The sequence below is a fragment of the Tachypleus tridentatus genome, chromosome 3 (assembly GCF_004210375.1).
Source record: "Tachypleus tridentatus isolate NWPU-2018 chromosome 3, ASM421037v1, whole genome shotgun sequence".
In the NCBI taxonomy this organism is placed as follows: Eukaryota; Metazoa; Arthropoda; class Merostomata; order Xiphosura; family Limulidae; genus Tachypleus; species Tachypleus tridentatus.
In genome coordinates, this window is record NC_134827.1 from 53,915,979 (window position 1) to 53,935,658 (window position 19,680).

The window sequence follows — 19,680 nt, forward strand, 5'->3', positions numbered from 1 at the left end:
GTACTCATGGTGGTGAGGTGTTAATTGTTGTCATAGTTAATAGCTGGTACTCATGGTGGTGAGTGTTAATTGTTGTCATAGTTAATAGCTGGTACTCATGGTGGTGAGGTGTTAATTGTTGTCATAGTTAACAGCTGGTACTCATGGTGGTGAGTGTTAATTGTTGTCATAGTTAACAGCTGGTACTCATGGTGGTGAGGTGTTAATTGTTGTCATAGTTAACAGCTGGTACTCATGGTGGTGAGGTGTTAATTGTTGTCATAGTTAATAGCTGGTACTCATGGTGGTGAGGTGTTAATTGTTGTCATAGTTAACAGCTGGTACTCATGGTGGTGAGGTGTTAATTGTTGTCACAGTTAATAGCTGGTACTCATGGTGGTGAGTGTTAATTGTTGTCATAGTTAATAGCTGGTACTCATGGTGGTGAAGTGTTAATTGTTGTCATAGTTAACAGCTGGTACTCATGGTGGTGAGGTGTTAATTGTTGTCATAGTTAATAGCTGGTACTCATGGTGGTGAGGTGTTAATTGTTGTCATAGTTAATAGCTGGTACTCATGGTGGTGAGGTGTTAATTGTTGTCATAGTTAACAGCTGGTACTCATGGTGGTGAGGTGTTAATTGTTGTCACAGTTAACAGCTGGGTACTCATGGTGGTGAGGTGTTAATTGTTGTCATAGTTAATAGCTGGTACTCATGGTGGTGAGGTGTTAATTGTTGTCATAGTTAATAGCTGGTACTCATGGTGGTGAGGTGTTAATTGTTGTCATAGTTAATAGCTGGTACTCATGGTGGTGAGGTGTTAATTGTTGTCATAGTTAATAGCTGGTACTCATGGTGGTGAGGTGTTAATTGTTGTCATAGTTAACAGCTGGTACTCATGGTGGTGAGGTGTTAATTGTTGTCATAGTTAATAGCTGGTACTCATGGTGGTGAGGTGTTAATTGTTGTCATAGTTAATAGCTGGTACTCATGGTGGTGAGGTGTTAATTGTTGTCATAGTTAATAGCTGGTACTCATGGTGGTGAGGTGTTAATTGTTGTCATAGTTAATAGCTGGTACTCATGGTGGTGAGGTGTTAATTTTGTCATAGTTAACAGCTGGTACTCATGGTGGTGAGGTGTTAATTGTTGTCATAGTTAACAGCTGGTACTCATGGTGGTGAGGTGTTAATTGTTGTCATAGTTAACAGCTGGTACTCATGGTGGTGAGGTGTTAATTGTTGTCATAGTTAATAGCTGGTACTCATGGTGGTGAGTGTTAATTGTTGTCATAGTTAATAGCTGGTACTCATGGTGGTGAGGTGTTAATTGTTGTCATAGTTAATAGCTGGTACTCATGGTGGTGAGGTGTTAATTGTTGTCATAGTTAATAGCTGGTACTCATGGTGGTGAGGTGTTAATTTTCATAGTTAACAGCTGGTACTCATGGTGGTGAGGTGTTAATTGTTGTCATAGTTAACAGCTGGTACTCATGGTGGTGAGGTGTTAATTGTTGTCATAGTTAACAGCTGGTACTCATGGTGGTGAGGTGTTAATTGTTGTCATAGTTAATAGCTGGTACTCATGGTGGTGAGGTGTTAATTGTTGTCATAGTTAATAGCTGGTACTCATGGTGGTGAGGTGTTAATATTTGTCATAGTTAATAGCTGGTACTCATGGTGGTGAGGTGTTAATTGTTGTCATAGTTAATAGCTGGTACTCATGGTGGTGAGGTGTTAATTGTTGTCATAGTTAACAGCTGGTACTCATGGTGGTGAGGTGTTAATTGTTGTCATAGTTAACAGCTGGTACTCATGGTGGTGAGGTGTTAATTGTTGTCATAGTTGACAGCTGGTGGTGAGGTGTTAATTGTTGTCACAGTTAATAGCTGGTACTCATGGTGGTGAGGTGTTAATTGTTGTCATAGTTAATAGCTGGTACACATGGTGGTGAGGTGTTAATTGTTGTCATAGTTAATAGCTGGTACTCATGGTGGTGAGGTGTTAATTGTTGTCACAGTTAATAGCTGGTACTCATGGTGGTGAGTGTTAATTGTTGTCACAGTTAATAGCTGGTACTCATGGTGGTGAGGTGTTAATTGTTGTCATAGTTAATAGCTGGTACTCATGGTGGTGAGGTGTTAATTGTTGTCATAGTTAATAGCTGGTACTCATGGTGGTGAGGTGTTAATTGTTGTCATAGTTAATAGCTGGTACTCATGGTGGTGAGGTGTTAATTGTTGTCATAGTTAATAGCTGGTACTCATGGTGGTGAGGTGTTAATTGTTGTCATAGTTAATAGCTGGTACTCATGGTGGTGAGGTGTTAATTGTTGTCATAGTTAATAGCTGGTACTCATGGTGGTGAGGTGTTAATTGTTGTCATAGTTAATAGCTGGTACTCATGGTGGTGAGGTGTTAATTGTTGTCATAGTTAATAGCTGGTACTCATGGTGGTGAGGTGTTAATTGTTGTCATAGTTAATAGCTGGTACTCATGGTGGTGAGGTGTTAATTGTTGTCATAGTTAATAGCTGGTACTCATGGTGGTGAGGTGTTAATTGTTGTCATAGTTAATAGCTGGTACTCATGGTGGTGAGGTGTTAATTGTTGTCATAGTTAACAGCTGGTACTCATGGTGGTGAGGTGTTAATTGTTGTCATAGTTAATAGCTGGTACTCATGGTGGTGAGGTGTTAATTGTTGTCATAGTTAATAGCTGGTACTCATGGTGGTGAGGTGTTAATTGTTGTCATAGTTAATAGCTGGTACTCATGGTGGTGAGGTGTTAATTGTTGTCATAGTTAATAGCTGGTACTCATGGTGGTGAGGTGTTAATTGTTGTCATAGTTAATAGCTGGTACTCATGGTGGTGAGGTGTTAATTGTTGTCATAGTTAATAGCTGGTACTCATGGTGGTGAGGTGTTAATTGTTGTCACAGTTAATAGCTGGTACTCATGGTGGTGAGGTGTTAATTGTTGTCATAGTTAATAGCTGGTACTCATGGTGGTGAGGTGTTAATTGTTGTCACAGTTAATAGCTGGTACTCATGGTGGTGAGTGTTAATATTTGTCATAGTTAATAGCTGGTACTCATGGTGGTGAGGTGTTAATTGTTGTCATAGTTAATAGCTGGTACTCATGGTGGTGAGGTGTTAATTGTTGTCATAGTTAATAGCTGGTACTCATGGTGGTGAGGTGTTAATTGTTGTCACAGTTAATAGCTGGTACTCATGGTGGTGAGTGTTAATTGTTGTCACAGTTGACAGCTGGTAGTCATGGTGGTGAGGTGTTAATTGTTGTCATAGTTAATAGCTGGTACTCATGGTGGTGAGGTGTTAATTGTTGTCATAGTTAATAGCTGGTACTCATGGTGGTGAGGTGTTAATTGTTGTCATAGTTAACAGCTGGTACTCATGGAGGTGAAGTGTTAATTGTTGTCACAGTTAATAGCTGGTACTCGTGGTGAGGTGTTAATTGTTGTCATAGTTGACAGCTGGTGGTGAGGTGTTAATTGTTGTCACAGTTAATAGCTGGTACTCATGGTGGTGAGGTGTTAATTGTTGTCATAGTTAATAGCTGGTACACATGGTGGTGAGGTGTTAATTGTTGTCATAGTTAATAGCTGGTACACATGGTGGTGAGGTGTTAATTGTTGTCACAGTTAATAGCTGGTACTCATGGTGGTGAGTGTTAATTGTTGTCACAGTTAATAGCTGGTACTCATGGTGGTGAGGTGTTAATTGTTGTCATAGTTAATAGCTGGTACTCATGGTGGTGAGTGTTAATTGTTGTCATAGTTAACAGCTGGTACTCATGGTGGTGAGGTGTTAATTGTTGTCATAGTTAACAGCTGGTACTCATGGTGGTGAGGTGTTAATTGTTGTCATAGTTAACAGCTGGTACTCATGGTGGTGAGGTGTTAATTGTTGTCATAGTTGACAGCTGGTAGTCATGGTGGTGAGGTGTTAATTGTTGTCATAGTTAATAGCTGGTACTCATGGTGGTGAGGTGTTAATTGTTGTCATAGTTAATAGCTGGTACTCATGGTGGTGAGGTGTTAATTGTTGTCATAGTTAACAGCTGGTACTCATGGTGGTGAGGTGTTAATTGTTGTCATAGTTAACAGCTGGTACTCATGGTGGTGAAGTGTTAATTGTTGTCACAGTTAATAGCTGGTACTCATGGTGGTGAGGTGTTAATTGTTGTCATAGTTACTAGCTGGTACTCATGGTGGTGAGGTGTTAATTGTTGTCATAGTTAACAGCTGGTACTCATGGTGGTGAGGTGTTAATATTTGTCATAGTTAACAGCTGGTAGTCATGGTGGTGAGGTGTTAATTGTTGTCATAGTTAATAGCTGGTACTCATGGTGGTGAGGTGTTAATTGTTGTCATAGTTAATAGCTGGTACTCATGGTGGTGAGGTGTTAATTGTTGTCATAGTTAACAGCTGGTACTCATGGTGGTGCAGTGTTAATTGTTGTCACAGTTAATAGCTGGTACTCATGGTGGTGAGGTGTTAATTGTTGTCATAGTTGACAGCTGGTAGTCATGGTGGTGAGGTGTTAATTGTTGTCATAGTTAACAGCTGGTACTCATGGTGGTGAATGTTAATTGTTGTCACAGTTAATAGCTTGTACTCATGGTGGTGAGGTGTTAATTGTTGTCATAGTTGACAGCTGGTAGTCATGGTGGTGAGGTGTTAATTGTTGTCATAGTTAATAGCTGGTACTCATGGTGGTGAGGTGTTAATTCTTGTCATTGTTAATAGCTGGTACTCATGGTGGTGAGTGTTAATTGTTGTCATAGTTAACAGCTGGTACTCATGGTGGTGAGGTGTTAATTGTTGTCATAGTTGACAGCTGGTAGTCATGGTGGTGAGGTGTTAATTGTTGTCATAGTTAATAGCTGGTACTCATGGTGGTGAGTGTTAATTGTTGTCACAGTTAATAGCTGGTACTCATGGTGGTGAGGTGTTAATTGTTGTCATAGTTAACAGCTGGTACTCATGGTGGTGAAGTGTTAATTGTTGTCACAGTTAATAGCTGGTACTCATGGTGGTGAGTGTTAATTGTTGTCACAGTTGATAGCTGGTATTCATGGTGGTGAGGTGTTAATTCTTGTCACAGTTAATAGCTGGTACTCATGGTGGTGAGGTGTTAATTGTTGTCATAGTTGACAGCTGGTAGTCATGCTGGTGAGGTGTTAATTGTTGTCATAGTTGACAGCTGGTAGTCATGGTGGTGAGGTGTTAATTGTTGTCATAGTTAATAGCTGGTACACATGGTGGTGATGTGTTAATTGTTGTCACAGTTAATAGCTGGTACTCATGGTGGTGAGTGTTAATTGTTGTCATAGTTAATAGCTGGTACTCATGGTGGTGAGGTGTTAATTGTTGTCACAGTTAACAGCTGGTACTCATGGTGGTGAGATGATAATTGTTGTCATAGTTAATAGCTGGTACTCATGGTGATGAGGTGTTAATTGTTGTCACAGTTAATATCTGGAACTCATGGTGGTGAGTGTTAATTGTTGTCATAGTTAATAGCTGGTACTCATGGTGGTGAGATGTTAATTGTTGTCATAGTTAATAGCTGGTACTCATGGTGGTGAGGTGTTAATTGTTGTCACAGTTATTAGCTGGTACTCATGGTAGTGAGTGTTAATTGTTGTCACAGTTCACAGCTGGTAGTCATGGTGGTGAGGTGTTAATTGTTGTCATAGTTAATAGCTGGTACTCATGGTGGTGAGGTGTTAATTGTTGTCATAGTTAACAGCTGGTACTCATGGTGGTGAGGTTGTCATAGTTAACAGCTGTTAATTGTTGTCATAGTTAACAGCTGGTACTCATGGTGGTGAAGTGTTAATTGTTGTCACAGTTAATAGCTGGTACTCATGGTGGTGAGGTGTTAATTGTTGTCATAGTTGACAGCTGGTAGTCATGGTGGTGAGGTGTTAATTGTTGTCATAGTTAACAGCTGGTACTCATGGTGGTGAGTGTTAATTGTTGTCACAGTTAATAGCTGGTACTCATGGTGGTGAGGTGTTAATTGTTGTCATAGTTGACAGCTGGTAGTCATGGTGGTGAGGTGTTAATTGTTGTCATAGTTAATAGCTGGTACTCATGGTGGTGAGGTGTTAATTGTTGTCATAGTTAACAGCTGGTACTCATGGTGGTGAGGTGTTAATTGTTGTCATAGTTAACAGCTGGTACTCATGGTGGTGAGGTGTTAATTGTTGTCATAGTTAATAGCTGGTACTCATGGTGGTGAGGTGTTAATTGTTGTCATAGTTAATAGCTGGTACTCATGGTGGTGAGGTGTTAATTGTTGTCATAGTTAACAGCTGGTACTCATGGTGGTGAGGTGTTAATTGTTGTCATAGTTAACAGCTGGTACTCATGGTGGTGAGTGTTAATTGTTGTCATAGTTAATAGCTGGTACTCATGGTGGTGAGGTGTTAATTGTTGTCATAGTTAACAGCTGGTACTCATGGTGGTGAGTCTTAATTGTTGTCATAGTTAATAGCTGGTACTCATGGTGGTGAGGTGTTAATTGTTGTCATAGTTAACAGCTGGTACTCATGGTGGTGAGGTGTTAATTGTTGTCATAGTTAACAGCTGGTACTCATGGTGGTGAGTGTTAATTGTTGTCATAGTTAATAGCTGGTACTCATAGTGGTGAGGTGTTAATTGTTGTCATAGTTAATAGCTGGTACTCATGGTGGTGAGGTGTTAATTGTTGTCATAGTTAACAGCTGGTACTCATGGTGGTGAGGTGTTAATTGTTGTCATAGTTAACAGCTGGTAGTCATGGTGGTGAGGTGTTAATTGTTGTCATAGTTAATAGCTGGTACTCATGGTGGTGAGGTGTTAATTGTTGTCATAGTTAATAGCTGGTACTCATGGTGGTGAGGTGTTAATTGTTGTCATAGTTAATAGCTGGTACTCATGGTGGTGAGGTGTTAATTGTTGTCATTGTTAATAGCTGGTACTCATGGTGGTGAGTGTTAATTGTTGTCATAGTTAACAGCTGGTACTCATGGTGGTGAGGTGTTAATTGTTGTCATTGTTAATAGCTGGTACTCATGGTGGTGAGGTGTTAATTGTTGTCATAGTTGACAGCTGGTAGTCATGGTGGTGAGGTGTTGATTGTTGTCATAGTTAATAGCTGGTACTCATGGTGGTGAGTGTTAATTGTTGTCACAGTTAATAGCTGGTACTCATGGTGGTGAGGTGTTTATTGTTGTCATAGTTGACAGCTGGTAGTCATGGTGGTGATGTGTTAATTGTTGTCATAGTTAATAGCTGGTACTGATGGTGGTGAGGTGTTAATTGTTGTCATAGTTAATAGCTGGTACTCATTGTGGTGAGGTGTTAATTGTTGTCATAGTTAACAGCTGGTACTCATGGTGGTGAGGTGTTAATTGTTGTCATAGTTAACAGCTGGTACTCATGGTGGTGAAGTGTTAATTGTTGTCACAGTTAATAGCTGGTACTCATGGTGGTGAGTGTTAATTGTTGTCACAGTTGATAGCTGGTATTCATGGTGGTGAGGTGTTAATTCTTGTGACAGTTAATATCTGGTACTCATAGTAATGATGTGTTATTTGTTGTCATAGTTAACAGCAGGTACTCATGGTGGTGAGGTGTTTATAGCTGGTACTATCACCAAAGTCTCATTATCACTTAGTTAGTGTTAAAAAATTTATTTATGACTACACATAAATTCCTAACTAGAGTATTTTGATTTTTTTTCATCTAGTAATTTCCTGTTAACTTCAGGGAAGTTTCTGAACTATGTTTATGATATATAATGGTCAGTATACTATTTCCTTGATATCTGAATACTTTCAATACTTGTAACCAAGTTTTGCCAACGTTTGTTCCAGCTGACTGAGTGTGTTATCAGAAAGTGTATCTTTTCTATTATGTGGTTCACGTACTTCTAATTTAACAATGATCTTTGAAGTTGGAGAACAAAAACACTATTTGCAATGTTCTTTGTGAATGTGACACGTGTTACCTTGCAGAAGCAAAAACATCAACAAAACATAGGTTTCAGAAGTTTAACAAAACTTGATAATACTGATCTGTGTGTAGTGGTTCATCACGTCAGAGAAGAAAACCAAAATTAAAACTTTTGAATAATAATAAGTGAAATACCTAACTGATAACACAATTAATCAACCATGGGATTTGAAAATACCTCAACTTGTTTCTGGAAAGTATTCAAATAGGTAAGATCCAAGCTGAGTTGATAACGTGAGCAATACCCAAGATTGAATCCTCACCACAAACACAGTCCTTTTGTAGGATGTCCCTGATGATTAGCAACTGAAACACAAACTAATGTGTAGTAACTGTCTGGTAATATATATACACAAAATTTGTAGTAATTAGTTTAATTAAAGCTACTAACCAGACAGTAATTAACATTTTGTTTATGATAAGTTTGATTTTTATTCTTGATGAAAAATACACTTGAGAAAAAAATGAAAAATTTTGAACTGGTCTTAAACATAGAACCTTTGATAACAACTCTTATCATGTGCTGAAATTTCATCAGTTGCTTATTTTTAATTTTGTACTAATCTTAAACATAGAACCTTTGATAACAACTCTTATCATGTGCTGAAATTTCATCAGTTGCTTATTTTTAATTTTGTACTAATCTTAAACATAGAACCTTTGATAACAACTCTTATCATGTGCTGAAATTTCATCAGTTGCTTATTTTTAATTTTGTACTAATCTTAAACATAGAACCTTTGATTACAACTCTTATCATGTGGTGACATTTCATCAGTTGCTTATTTTTAATTTTGTACTAATCTTAAACATAGAACCTTTGATAACAACTCTTATCATCTGCTGACATTTCATCAGTTGCTTATTTTTAATTTTCAGTTATTTGTGGCAATGTGCTTCTTGTAAGGCCCCATACAACACCAGTGAGATTGAATCAATGCTTCTCGACTATATTCAGAGAAAGTCTATGGCTTATGTCCTGCAAGACCTACAGTGTTCTAAATGTAGAATGGTAAATGTCTTATATATTTTATCTTAATGTAGAAATGAATTAATAATCAATAGAAGCATCTAACTGAAAATGTTTTATCGATTACAAGGATGAAGTATTCAGAAGCATATATATATATATATAAATGTGCATTGGTTCAGTTGTATCCTTTAATACATTTTTTTTTCTGCTTTTATGTTTACTAATGTTGTACTTAGTTTGTAATTTTTAAAACAATTAGGTATAACAGCCAAAAAACTGTGGTTTTCAATATTTCTTTGAATAACGTTTCATACCATTAAACTCAATAATATTTTACTTTGTGTTTGAAATACGACAAACATCAGGAACTGGATTTGATTTTTTATTAAATATTTCTGCTACCTCAAGACCTTCCAGATTGTGAGTTCAACTTTCTCCGTACTGTTTGTAGCACTAGGTGTAATAAAATTGTTTGTGACACGTTTTTGTCTTGATGAAAAAGATCTCATTTTATGTATAATAGTTTATGTTAAAACAAGAGTTTTAATTTGTTAGATCAAAGAGAACAACATGGGAAAACATTGTGATTGTGCTGGTAACTTCCAGACATTGCTGCCACTGAAAGATTTGGAAGACCAGATGAAAACCTTCCATAATATTGCACGGTATTGTTCAGCCAGTTATAAAAATTATGTGGTTCACAGAAACATCATCAAACCCTTCTGTTTACTTATTGTTTATGTCCACTGTTGATGGGATATTGATGTTTATTAATTCTATATTTTTAACTGTTTCAAACATTAGTGAAATCACTTGTTTTCTATATTTCTTTTAATGTTTTTATTTGTGAATCTTCTAACCACTAGTGACATGGACTCATGGGTGCACGAGTAGTTCAGAAACATGTCCGTAAAAGGCTAACAGAGTAATATCGGTTCCACTGGTATTATGGTATTAATAACATATATTATTGTTATGGTATTAATAACATGTTATTATGGTGATAATATTCATGCGTGTGTTGTTATTATGGTAGTAATAACGTGTCTTAATTTATTCCACAAGAGCCTGGAAAACATTTTCAAACAAAGATCTAATAAACTGTAGGAACTCTGGGCTGCTGTACAATTCAGGTTCCTTTTTCTCTTTGTGTTCAAAATCTGAATTATGAACAAGTACTGTCAGTTTCTCAAAATTATATAAATTACAAAAGCTTGAAAAAGTTATCTCAGATGCACCAAACAGACACTTCCCAGTAAAAATTCACAGAATGTTGAATAAGGTTAATTGATGAATAACTTGTGATCTCGTGAACAAGGCTAATTATTGAATAACTTGTGATCTTCTGAATAAGGTTAATTAATGAATAACTTGTGATCTTGTGAATAAGGTTAATTAATGAATAACTTGTGATCTCGTGAATAAGGTTAATTAATGAGTAACTTGTGATCTCGTGAATAAGGTTAATTAATGAATAACTTGTGATCTTGTGAATAAGGTTAATTAATGAATGTAAATAACATTAATTAATTGTGATCTCGTGAATAAGGTTAATTATTGAATAACTTGTGAATAAGGTTAATTAATGAATAACTTGTGATCTTGTGAATAAGGTTAATTAATGAGTAACTTGTGATATTGTGAATAAAGTTAATTAATGAGTAACTTGTGATCTCGTGAATAAGGTTAATTAATGAGTAACTTGTAATCTCGTGAATAAAGTTAATTAATGAGTAACTTGTGATCTCGTGAATAAGGTTAATTATTGAATAACTTGTGATCTCATGAATAAGGTTAATTAATGAATAACTTGTGATCTCGTGAATAAGGTTAATTAATGAGTAACTTGTGATCTCGTGAATAAGGTTAATTAATGAATAATTGTGATATTGTGAATAAAGTTAATTAATGAGTAACTTGTGATCTCGTGAATAAGGTTAATTATTGAATAACTTGTGATCTTGTGAATAAGGTTAATTAATGAATAACTTGTGATCTCGTGAATAAGGTTAATTATTGAATAACTTGTGATCTCATGAATAAGGTTAATTAATGAATAACTTGTGATCTTGTGAATAAGGTTAATTAATGAGTAACTTGTGATCTTGTGAATAAGGTTAATTAATGAGTAACTTGTGATCTTGTGAATAAGGTTCATTAATGAATAACTTGTTTTCTTGTGAATAAGGTTAATTAATGAATAACTTGTTTTCTTGTGAATAAGGTTAATTAATGAGTAACTTGTGATATTGTGAATAAGGTTCATTAACGAATAACTTGTGATCTTGTGAATAAGGTTAATTAATGAATAATTGTGATATCGTGAATAAAGTTAATTAATGAGTAACTTGTGCTCTTGTGAATAAGGTTAATTAATGAATAACTTGTGATCTTGTGAATAAGGTTAATTAATGAGTAACTTGTGATCTTGTGAATAAGGTTAATTAATGAATAACTTGTGATCTTGTGAATAAGGTTAATTAATGAATAACTTGTGATCTTGTGAATAAGGTTAATTAATGAATAACTTGTGATATCGTGAATAAAGTTAATTAATGAGTAACTTATGATCTCGTGAATAAAGTTAATTAATGAGTAACTTGTGATCTCGTGAATAAGGTTCATTAATGAATAACTTGTGATCTTGTGAATAAGGTTCATTAATGAATAACTTGTGATCTCGTGAATAAGGTTCATTAATGAATAACTTGTGATCTTGTGAATAAGGTTCATTAATGAATAACTTGTGATCTTTTGAATAAGATTAATTAATGAATAACTTGTGATCTTGTGAATAAGGTTAATTAATGAATAACTTGTGATCTTGTGAATAAGGTTAATTAATGAATAACTTGTGATCTTGTGAATAAGGTTAATTAATGAATAACTTGTGATCTTGTGAATAAGGTTAATTAATGAGTAACTTGTGATCTTGTGTAGCTTTTTTCATAAAAAAATAATTTCCATAAGAAAATCAAACATCTTCTGATACTTACCAGATATTTAATCTTGTTTTCGGACTTCACTTCTATGAACTGTGAGGCCATTTCTTGTTCTTTATTGGTGAACAATTATAACATCGGGACTAATGTGAGGCTAAGATGAACCACATTGCATAAATTATAGAACTCTGCTGATGGTAGACATATGTAAATGTTTTCCTTTCCATTTTCCAACTTCTAATGAGTTGTTCAGAACAGTTTTTCTTCTCTAAAGAATCTTTTCTGTCTTCAGAAAGCGCTTCATTTATCAGCTGTTTTTAATCATAAGAGAAGCTGCTTGAATTGATATAAATTGTTTTGTTTTTTTCTCAGGTACTTTCACATGCCCCTACTGGAAGAAGTAGTTACTTGGATTATGAAAATGAATGACTACAAGTTGTAACTTTTTGTATATATACATATATATTTGTATATACAAGTTGTAAAAACCTTTGTATTTCTATGTACTCTGCAGTACTGATCTATGTTTTATGTTTGTGTTTTTTAAACTGAAATAGCTATACAAACACATTTTTAATACATGTTGAAAATTAATTAGGTAATTGTAAATATTCTAAAACTTAATAAAAAATATTTGATCACCCATCAAGACAGTGTGAAATGTACCAGAAAGACATTCTGGTATTTTTGGGACCTTGTTTACTATATTTGAAATCCATACACATCAATAAATTGATAAAAATTTCTACCATTTTATTCTAGTGATGACGAGAAAACCCACTTGTAGAATAAAATGTATATGTAAAAACAGTCATCGTCAAGTTCACAAAGAAAGAAAGAGGTAACTGACCCGCTTCAAACATGTCAACAGGTCAAAACATTGTTCACTCCTCTACATAAAACATTTCTCAACCCAAACCAGCCGTTTTTACATTTTCTTCGGTTTCATGATTCACACGTTTGATGAAACAAACGTCAAATCCATACTTGCACTTCTGTTTATTGTGTTTGTTCTGTTGCACCTGAAGTGCATTGTGGTATTATTAGCACACTTAATTTGTTATTGTAAGTGTTCATTCAGGCCATTTCATCTGTGGTTTTCAGATAAAACGCTGTTGTTAAAATAATATAGCATGTTCTGGTGCTGTTTGTTTTGTTGTTAATCATTGTGATGTTGAATAAATTGTATTTCTGATTCCATGAAGTGACTTAAAACTCATCTTCCATGTGATATTAAACCAAAATACCTGTTTAAACTAGTGGAAAATAATCATCAGTGGGAACATTTGTTATTGTTCACCTTGTCTTCCAAACAGTGTTGAAATTAATAGTTTATCTAAGAATCATTGAAATTAATAGTCCATCCAAGTATTGTTGAAGTCTGTGGTCCATCTAAGTGTTTTTGAAATTAATAGTATATTCAAGTATCATTGAAATTAATAGTCCATCCAAGTATTGTTGAGATTAATCGCCCGTCAAAGTATTGTTGAAATTAATAGTCCATCCAAGTATTGTTCAAAATTAATAGTCCATCCAAGTATTGTTAAGATTAATCGCCCGTCAAAGTATTGTTGAAATTAATAGTCCATCCAAGTATTGTTCAAAATTAGCAGTCCATCCAAGTGTTGTTGAGATTAATCGCCCATCAAAGTATTGTTGAAATTAATAGTCCATCCAAGTATTGTTAGGGTTAGTAGGTCATTCAATAGTTTGTAGTTCTATTTGAAACCATTTTATTTAAGATTACGTATTTTTATTTATCTCATTTTGTAAGGGTGAAAGTTGTGAGTTTCGAATATAAGATATTTTATAATTTCGTTTCTACGTTAGGAACTGTAAGGGTAACTGCCTTTCCACAAGTGGCAGAAGACAGTGAATGACAATAAAAATTGTGGGTATAAACAGTTACATATAATTTGTCGATTTTCCACATTTGCTGGTTAGTTTAATCTGAGAGTCTGTATTTTGTCTGTTAAATAGAATATCCCAACGAATTTTGAAGCTATTACCTCAGGTTTTATCCGCTATGACTGACAATGGAAACTTTACCAAAATTTCTTTAATGTTTATTTCAATGCATGTATATTTATATAATTCATTAATTCGTGAAATATATATATATTTATTTTTATACAGGTATATATACCTGTTTTGAACCTGATATTAATTATTTGTTTGTTTTTGAAATTTCGCACAAAGCTACACTAGGGCTATCTGCGCTAGCCGTCCCTAATTTAACAGTGTAAGACAAGAGGTAATGCAGCTAGTCATCACTACCCACAGCCAACTCTTGGGCTACTCTTTTACCAACGATAGTGGGATTGACCGTAACATTATAACGCCCCCACGGCTGGGAGGGCGAGCATGTTTGGCGGGCGCGAACCCGCGACCCTCGGATTACGAGTCGCACGCCTTACGCACTAGGCCATGCCAAGCCCCTGATATTAATATATATTTTTCAGCTTAATTTTTACGATAATTTTACGCTATCCGATAGGTGGCAACAGAGGTAAGTTTATATTTTGTAACTTTAGGCTAAACAAAGTGATTGATTGTAAATCTCAATGTACGTGGTTTTTGGTTTCCAACACGTGTCAGTTTCTCATCATACAATCGAGGTCAGTATAATTCCTTGTTGCCAACAGCAACTGTTACGAGCAGTAACATTATATGTTGTTTATGTGAATGTTCAGTTTTCCAGGTGCATTAACATCTTGCACTTAGTAACAAAAAAACTTCAAATCTTGAGTTTCATTTTTGTTTTGTTTTTTCAACTTAGAAACAAAGGTGTAATATGACTCTTTTGTATACGGTTAAAATTACAGGAGGTGGTTAACAAATAACCTGACTACATTAAAAGTCAAATCATAAAGTCTTATTTTTGAAAACCTGGAATGCGAGGTCAAAATTAGGTAACCTATCGCTTTGGTAAAGAAATTCTTAAAACTATTTCGGTCACACCGAAAATAATGTAGCTAGTCAAAACCAATTCAGCTTTATAATTTATTATAAATAAGTGTGATAAACGGTGATTTTGATTATTTAAGATACTTAAACTAGTTAATTAGCGAAACAAATTTGTCAATTATGACCCACTAATGTTTAGAATAAATATTAACCGATACACTCTTTATATGAGGACAAAGCGACATTCAACAGCCAGACGTTTATCGATTGGTTACTAAAGTGACAGTCTGGTGATTATTATTGGTTTTCGGATGGCAAAATTCGATATTTTTTTTCAAATAGTACAACGTTCACTGTTTGTTGGTCAGTTGTTACCTATGTTTCCTTTTGCCGTTGTATAGTAATTAATAACTTATGTGTTTAAGTAAAGAAAAGTGTATAATTAATAATATGTGACCCACATTATCCCGTGCTGGAGAGGCCTTACTAGTGCGTTTTTGTCTCTCGGTCAAATAAACCGTGGATCCCCGGTTTTTAATTTGTTTCATACACTTCTGCTGTGGTTGTGGAAGATCAAGGAATCGGGAGTGGCGTGTGAATGTGTGTCTCGTGGTTCGTCGTTTACTGCACCCAAAACGCACCACGTACTTTACAGCTATGGTTGCGTTATAAGAGCGACAGTAATATCCCATTATTTGATTATAGTACACCAAGAGTTGACAAATGGGCTCCACATCAAACAGGTGAATAAAGATCTACCTTTTGAAGGGTTTCGTATTTTAGTCTATCATAATGTCTGCTGCTAGGACAACGGTAAACCTACAGAGTTACAACGGTAAAATCTGACGTTCGATTCCCCACGGTGGACACACCGTTTCGCTCGATGTGGCTTTTTTTGCAAGAACATATGCTGAATCATAATATTTATTTTATATTTACTTTCGTCACTTTAAACGACATGTTTAATTCATATGGTGGGCTATCAGCACTGTGCCCATAGTTGGAATCAAATCCCAATTTCAATGTTGTAATCCCTCAAGCTTACCGGTGAGTCACTGGGGTAATTTTTTTTGTTAATGAATGATATATTTTTTTACCTTACATAAAACAATATGGCAGTTAGTTTGAGAAACTCACTTGTTTATATATACATATAAACGACTCATTTTAAGCACCCAACTAGTGGGTGTGGGGACATCACACACACACAAGCCTATGCATCTAAAGAAATAGCTTTAAATCACAAAAATGACCCACGTACACGTGGGCAGAATTACTCAGAGAAGGTGCTTGCTCTGTTTACCCCGAAAAACTGCTCATTTCTTGTGTGTGAGGATCTTGAAAAAAAATGTTTATTCACATATGTGGAAGAACTGCGAAGACTGAAAACTATACTTAGTGTTTCACGTTATATTGAATTTTTGGGTTTTCAAAGAAATGAATGTAATATATTTTAAGTTGCAAAATAAATGAATGAAACGTCACATTTACTTTAGTTAATAGTTTGTCGTGTTCTTATTCTTCTGTGAGACAATTTGACAATGCGGTTTGTATCCGAACTATTGTTCGTTAACACGTCAACGTCATGGGATTCCCTGACTGTAATTATAATATGTAGCTTGCAGATACACGCGTACGCAGATGTAAACAATGGAGAATACATAAACATAAACAATGAAATTTTGACGCAGACAAGTCACTGTAGAAAATTGAGGCTGCCATACTTTCAAATTGCAGAAGTACAAAACTTAGTCCCCTGGTGGGTCAGCGATAAAAAAAAAAATGTGTATTTCATCTGCGTTTATGTTTATAATAATCTTAGCGCTTGTTTTTCTTTGCTTTCAAAATGAAGTATTTGACTGCTGTATTTTTGTGTGTTCTGTATATGTACGCAATATAGTAAAATATAATGAAAATAAGACTTGTATACACGTTGACTTTATAAAAGTTCAGTGACTTCTATGCCGCGTAAGTTTTATTAACCGCATAACATGGTAGACATTAAAAATACTTAACTGAATTTTCATAAAAAAGGTCGAAGTTTTCGAATATTTTTAATTTAATGTTCAGGTTTTGATTTGGTCTGTTATCCTGTCTGTATAGTTTCACAATTTATCGGTTCGTGCTTTTTATTTATTCTGCTTTTCACATAAATTAAATTCTAACTTTTGCAACATGGTGGCGCTAGGGTTGACTAGTAAACAAGAACCTTCGTTACAAGCTTGGCGGAAATTCGAGTTTTGAAGTGAGAGCAGTGAGCAGTGTTTATAGTATTATGTCATATGTTTTTTAATATTGTATCGTTATATTATTTGATTAAAAATGTACATCATAGAATTATTTTGGATACTAAATACAGTTGTAGTGATAGGTAAGTAAAGCTTCTGTATGTTTTTGTGGTTCTGTGTATAATTGTTTTAAATTATAATTTTCTATCCAAGTTAAGCTTTTAGGATTTAAACTCGACGGTTCGCAGGTGCGCTTTATGTGCTTGGTGGACCCGGGTAAAAAATATATTTATTTAGAATCGGAGATTGGGTGCTTTGAATAATTGTACAAGTAAAGAAGTAAATTAATTATGCAGATTCTGAAGAATATTAAAAATTTTGTGTACAGTTTTCTTTGTGGGTTGACGTGAGATTTTACAAATATTAACGTCGTCTGCCCGCAGGCCAAACAATTCTCCAGTATATCATAACTTGGTCCACGTGGGGGAGAGCGTAGTTTAAAGAAATCGTTTTTTTTTGGTTTTTTCTCACAGTGTAACTCTGTATGGGGGTACATTTTCTCAGTGGGAGAATTTACATCATTCGGAATATTACGCAATATGTTAATCTATATATGAGTATCTGTTTTACAATGCAATTATCATTTGAGCAAATTATTAATCCACGATTTAATGTGAAATTTCAATTTAGCTTATTGTTCCAAATAAAAATTGACAGCTTTTGAATGAACATTTAGTACAAAAGTAACAGCGTGTAGAAATTTCTTGTACTTAACATTATAACAATTTAAATCGTAATTTGGACCAACCAATATTAAGACGATGGCTCTCAAGCCTATTTCGCCGATACTTTGTAGGGTCCCACTGGTCTTTTTTGAGAATATACATGTAGTTGTTGTGGCTATTTAAATAGACAATAGAGCACGACTTCCCGGAGGGTCTTACTGAAAAACTATCATATTCACCGGTTGGGTCGTGTGGCCAACGTGTTAAGTACTCTCAAATACCGACACTGCATAGACCTAAAATATGTATTTCTTCACTACTATCGTGATATTACGTGACTGATATCAACTATTAACAAAAATAATTCGTTACCTCAAATCTTTCTACTTTCTTTGTTTATTATGTTTGTAGTTTTATATATTTATATGTAAACGACTTGTAAGTCCCTATGGTCGCTGCTTTACTTAAGTTCTGGTCGACATGACGCTTGTGTTGGTTATAATTTGTTTTAAACAAGTAAATCACTTCCAATTGAAACGGCTGACCTAGGTTTACGTGCCTCTGTTTATCGAAAGTTGGCTATAAATTGTTAATGGTAAGATTTATTTTCTAAAGCCAAATATTTGAAAATAAAACCACATTTAGGAATTGTGGTTCGGTGCACAACATCACAAGTAATTACTGTTTCATATAAATAAATCAATACTGAAATGAATTCATCAGAACGTTCAGTGAGATACTGTTACGTGTTTAATTACAATGAACATTGCTGCATGTATATAGTTTTGTTTTTTAGTTATAAATATTAAATTTAAACAACAAATACAAAGCACAATAACCCTATAACGAAATATATTCACCGTATAATTAGGTCCGAATTAACTTTGATTACAGGGGGAACTTCTAAATTTTGCGTGTCCCAACTGTGCATATTAAGTTTCTTTTTTTACCAATTTTAAACAGTTGTCTAATTTCAAGTTCGAAATTGTTTTCGTATTATATAAAAACTGTTATTTTGGCATGAACATAGCGATAAAGCTTTTTTATTATTTATTCGTTGGAATATACCTTTATACAAAACAGTTCGCATAACTTCTAAACAATAACATACACAACATCACAGTAATCCGACTAGAATATTTATAATCATCACATTTTTATCTTCCCAGTGAAGATTTTCGATAATTAAGAGTATTTGGAATATAAAGGATGTTAAAAATTCATCTTAAGAAAGTCACTCATATAATCATTGTATATTGTCAGTTTGTGGGTTATACACTGAGTGTTTAAACTCGAGTTACATATACACTTGGTTCAATAGAAATGTAGAAACACAAGTTATACATTCACGAGTCTCAGAAAGTCTCGTGTTCACTCAGTATTTGGTGGGAATAAGTTAATCTTTTAAGGCTAAATAACAAACGTGTTAGGCTTTACAAATTCATTAATGAAAGAATGTTACTCATGTAATGTTATATTCGGTTGGCACGTAGTAAACGCCTTTTTTATGTTTGTATGTGTGTGAGGATATGTTTATTTGTAATGTTTCCAAACTGCCCAACTTCACTCTTAAAAAAAACGATAGTTATATTTTGTTATTTTCTCTGAATTAAGAAAGAGAACAACATGTGATAAGTTGGTGGATCCAACAACAATAAAAAAAAAACAATGTTTACGTTTGTACTGCCACGCTAGACAGTGGTAATGTACGGACATACAACATTGAAATCGTGGATTTGATTCACCACGGTAGATAGAACCGAACATGGTTTTCATACCAGACCACGTACGTCTAAACGTCAAGAGTGTAAGTTAGCACTGAACATTTCGATGATTTACGTTCATCCTAAGGGAAGACTGAAACGAGTGAGGTTTGGTTTCTAAATATTTACTTACATAA

At 34.7% G+C, this 19,680-nt stretch overlaps 2 protein-coding genes across 4 annotated transcripts in view; both read left to right on the forward strand.

The window, feature by feature from the left end:
- PolE1 (DNA polymerase epsilon catalytic subunit 1) overlaps window positions 1–12,567 on the forward strand; it is a 377,829-nt gene extending 365,262 nt beyond the window's left edge. For both annotated transcript variants that reach the window (XM_076494118.1, XM_076494119.1), the window contains 3 exons: window positions 8,885–9,017; window positions 9,534–9,643; window positions 12,293–12,567. In XM_076494118.1, the coding sequence (XP_076350233.1) occupies window positions 8,885–9,017; window positions 9,534–9,643; window positions 12,293–12,362 (313 nt within the window). In that variant the 3' untranslated portion in view covers window positions 12,363–12,567. The remainder of the gene's footprint in view (window positions 1–8,884; window positions 9,018–9,533; window positions 9,644–12,292) is intronic.
- A 4,472-nt stretch (window positions 12,568–17,039) lies between these two features.
- LOC143246874 (irregular chiasm C-roughest protein-like) overlaps window positions 17,040–19,680 on the forward strand; it is a 59,652-nt gene continuing 57,011 nt past the window's right edge. The window contains exon 1 of one of the 2 annotated variants that reach the window (XM_076494121.1): window positions 17,040–17,198. In XM_076494121.1, the coding sequence (XP_076350236.1) occupies window positions 17,150–17,198 (49 nt within the window). In that variant the 5' untranslated portion in view covers window positions 17,040–17,149. The remainder of the gene's footprint in view (window positions 17,199–19,680) is intronic. The other variant, XM_076494120.1, reaches the window with a different exon arrangement.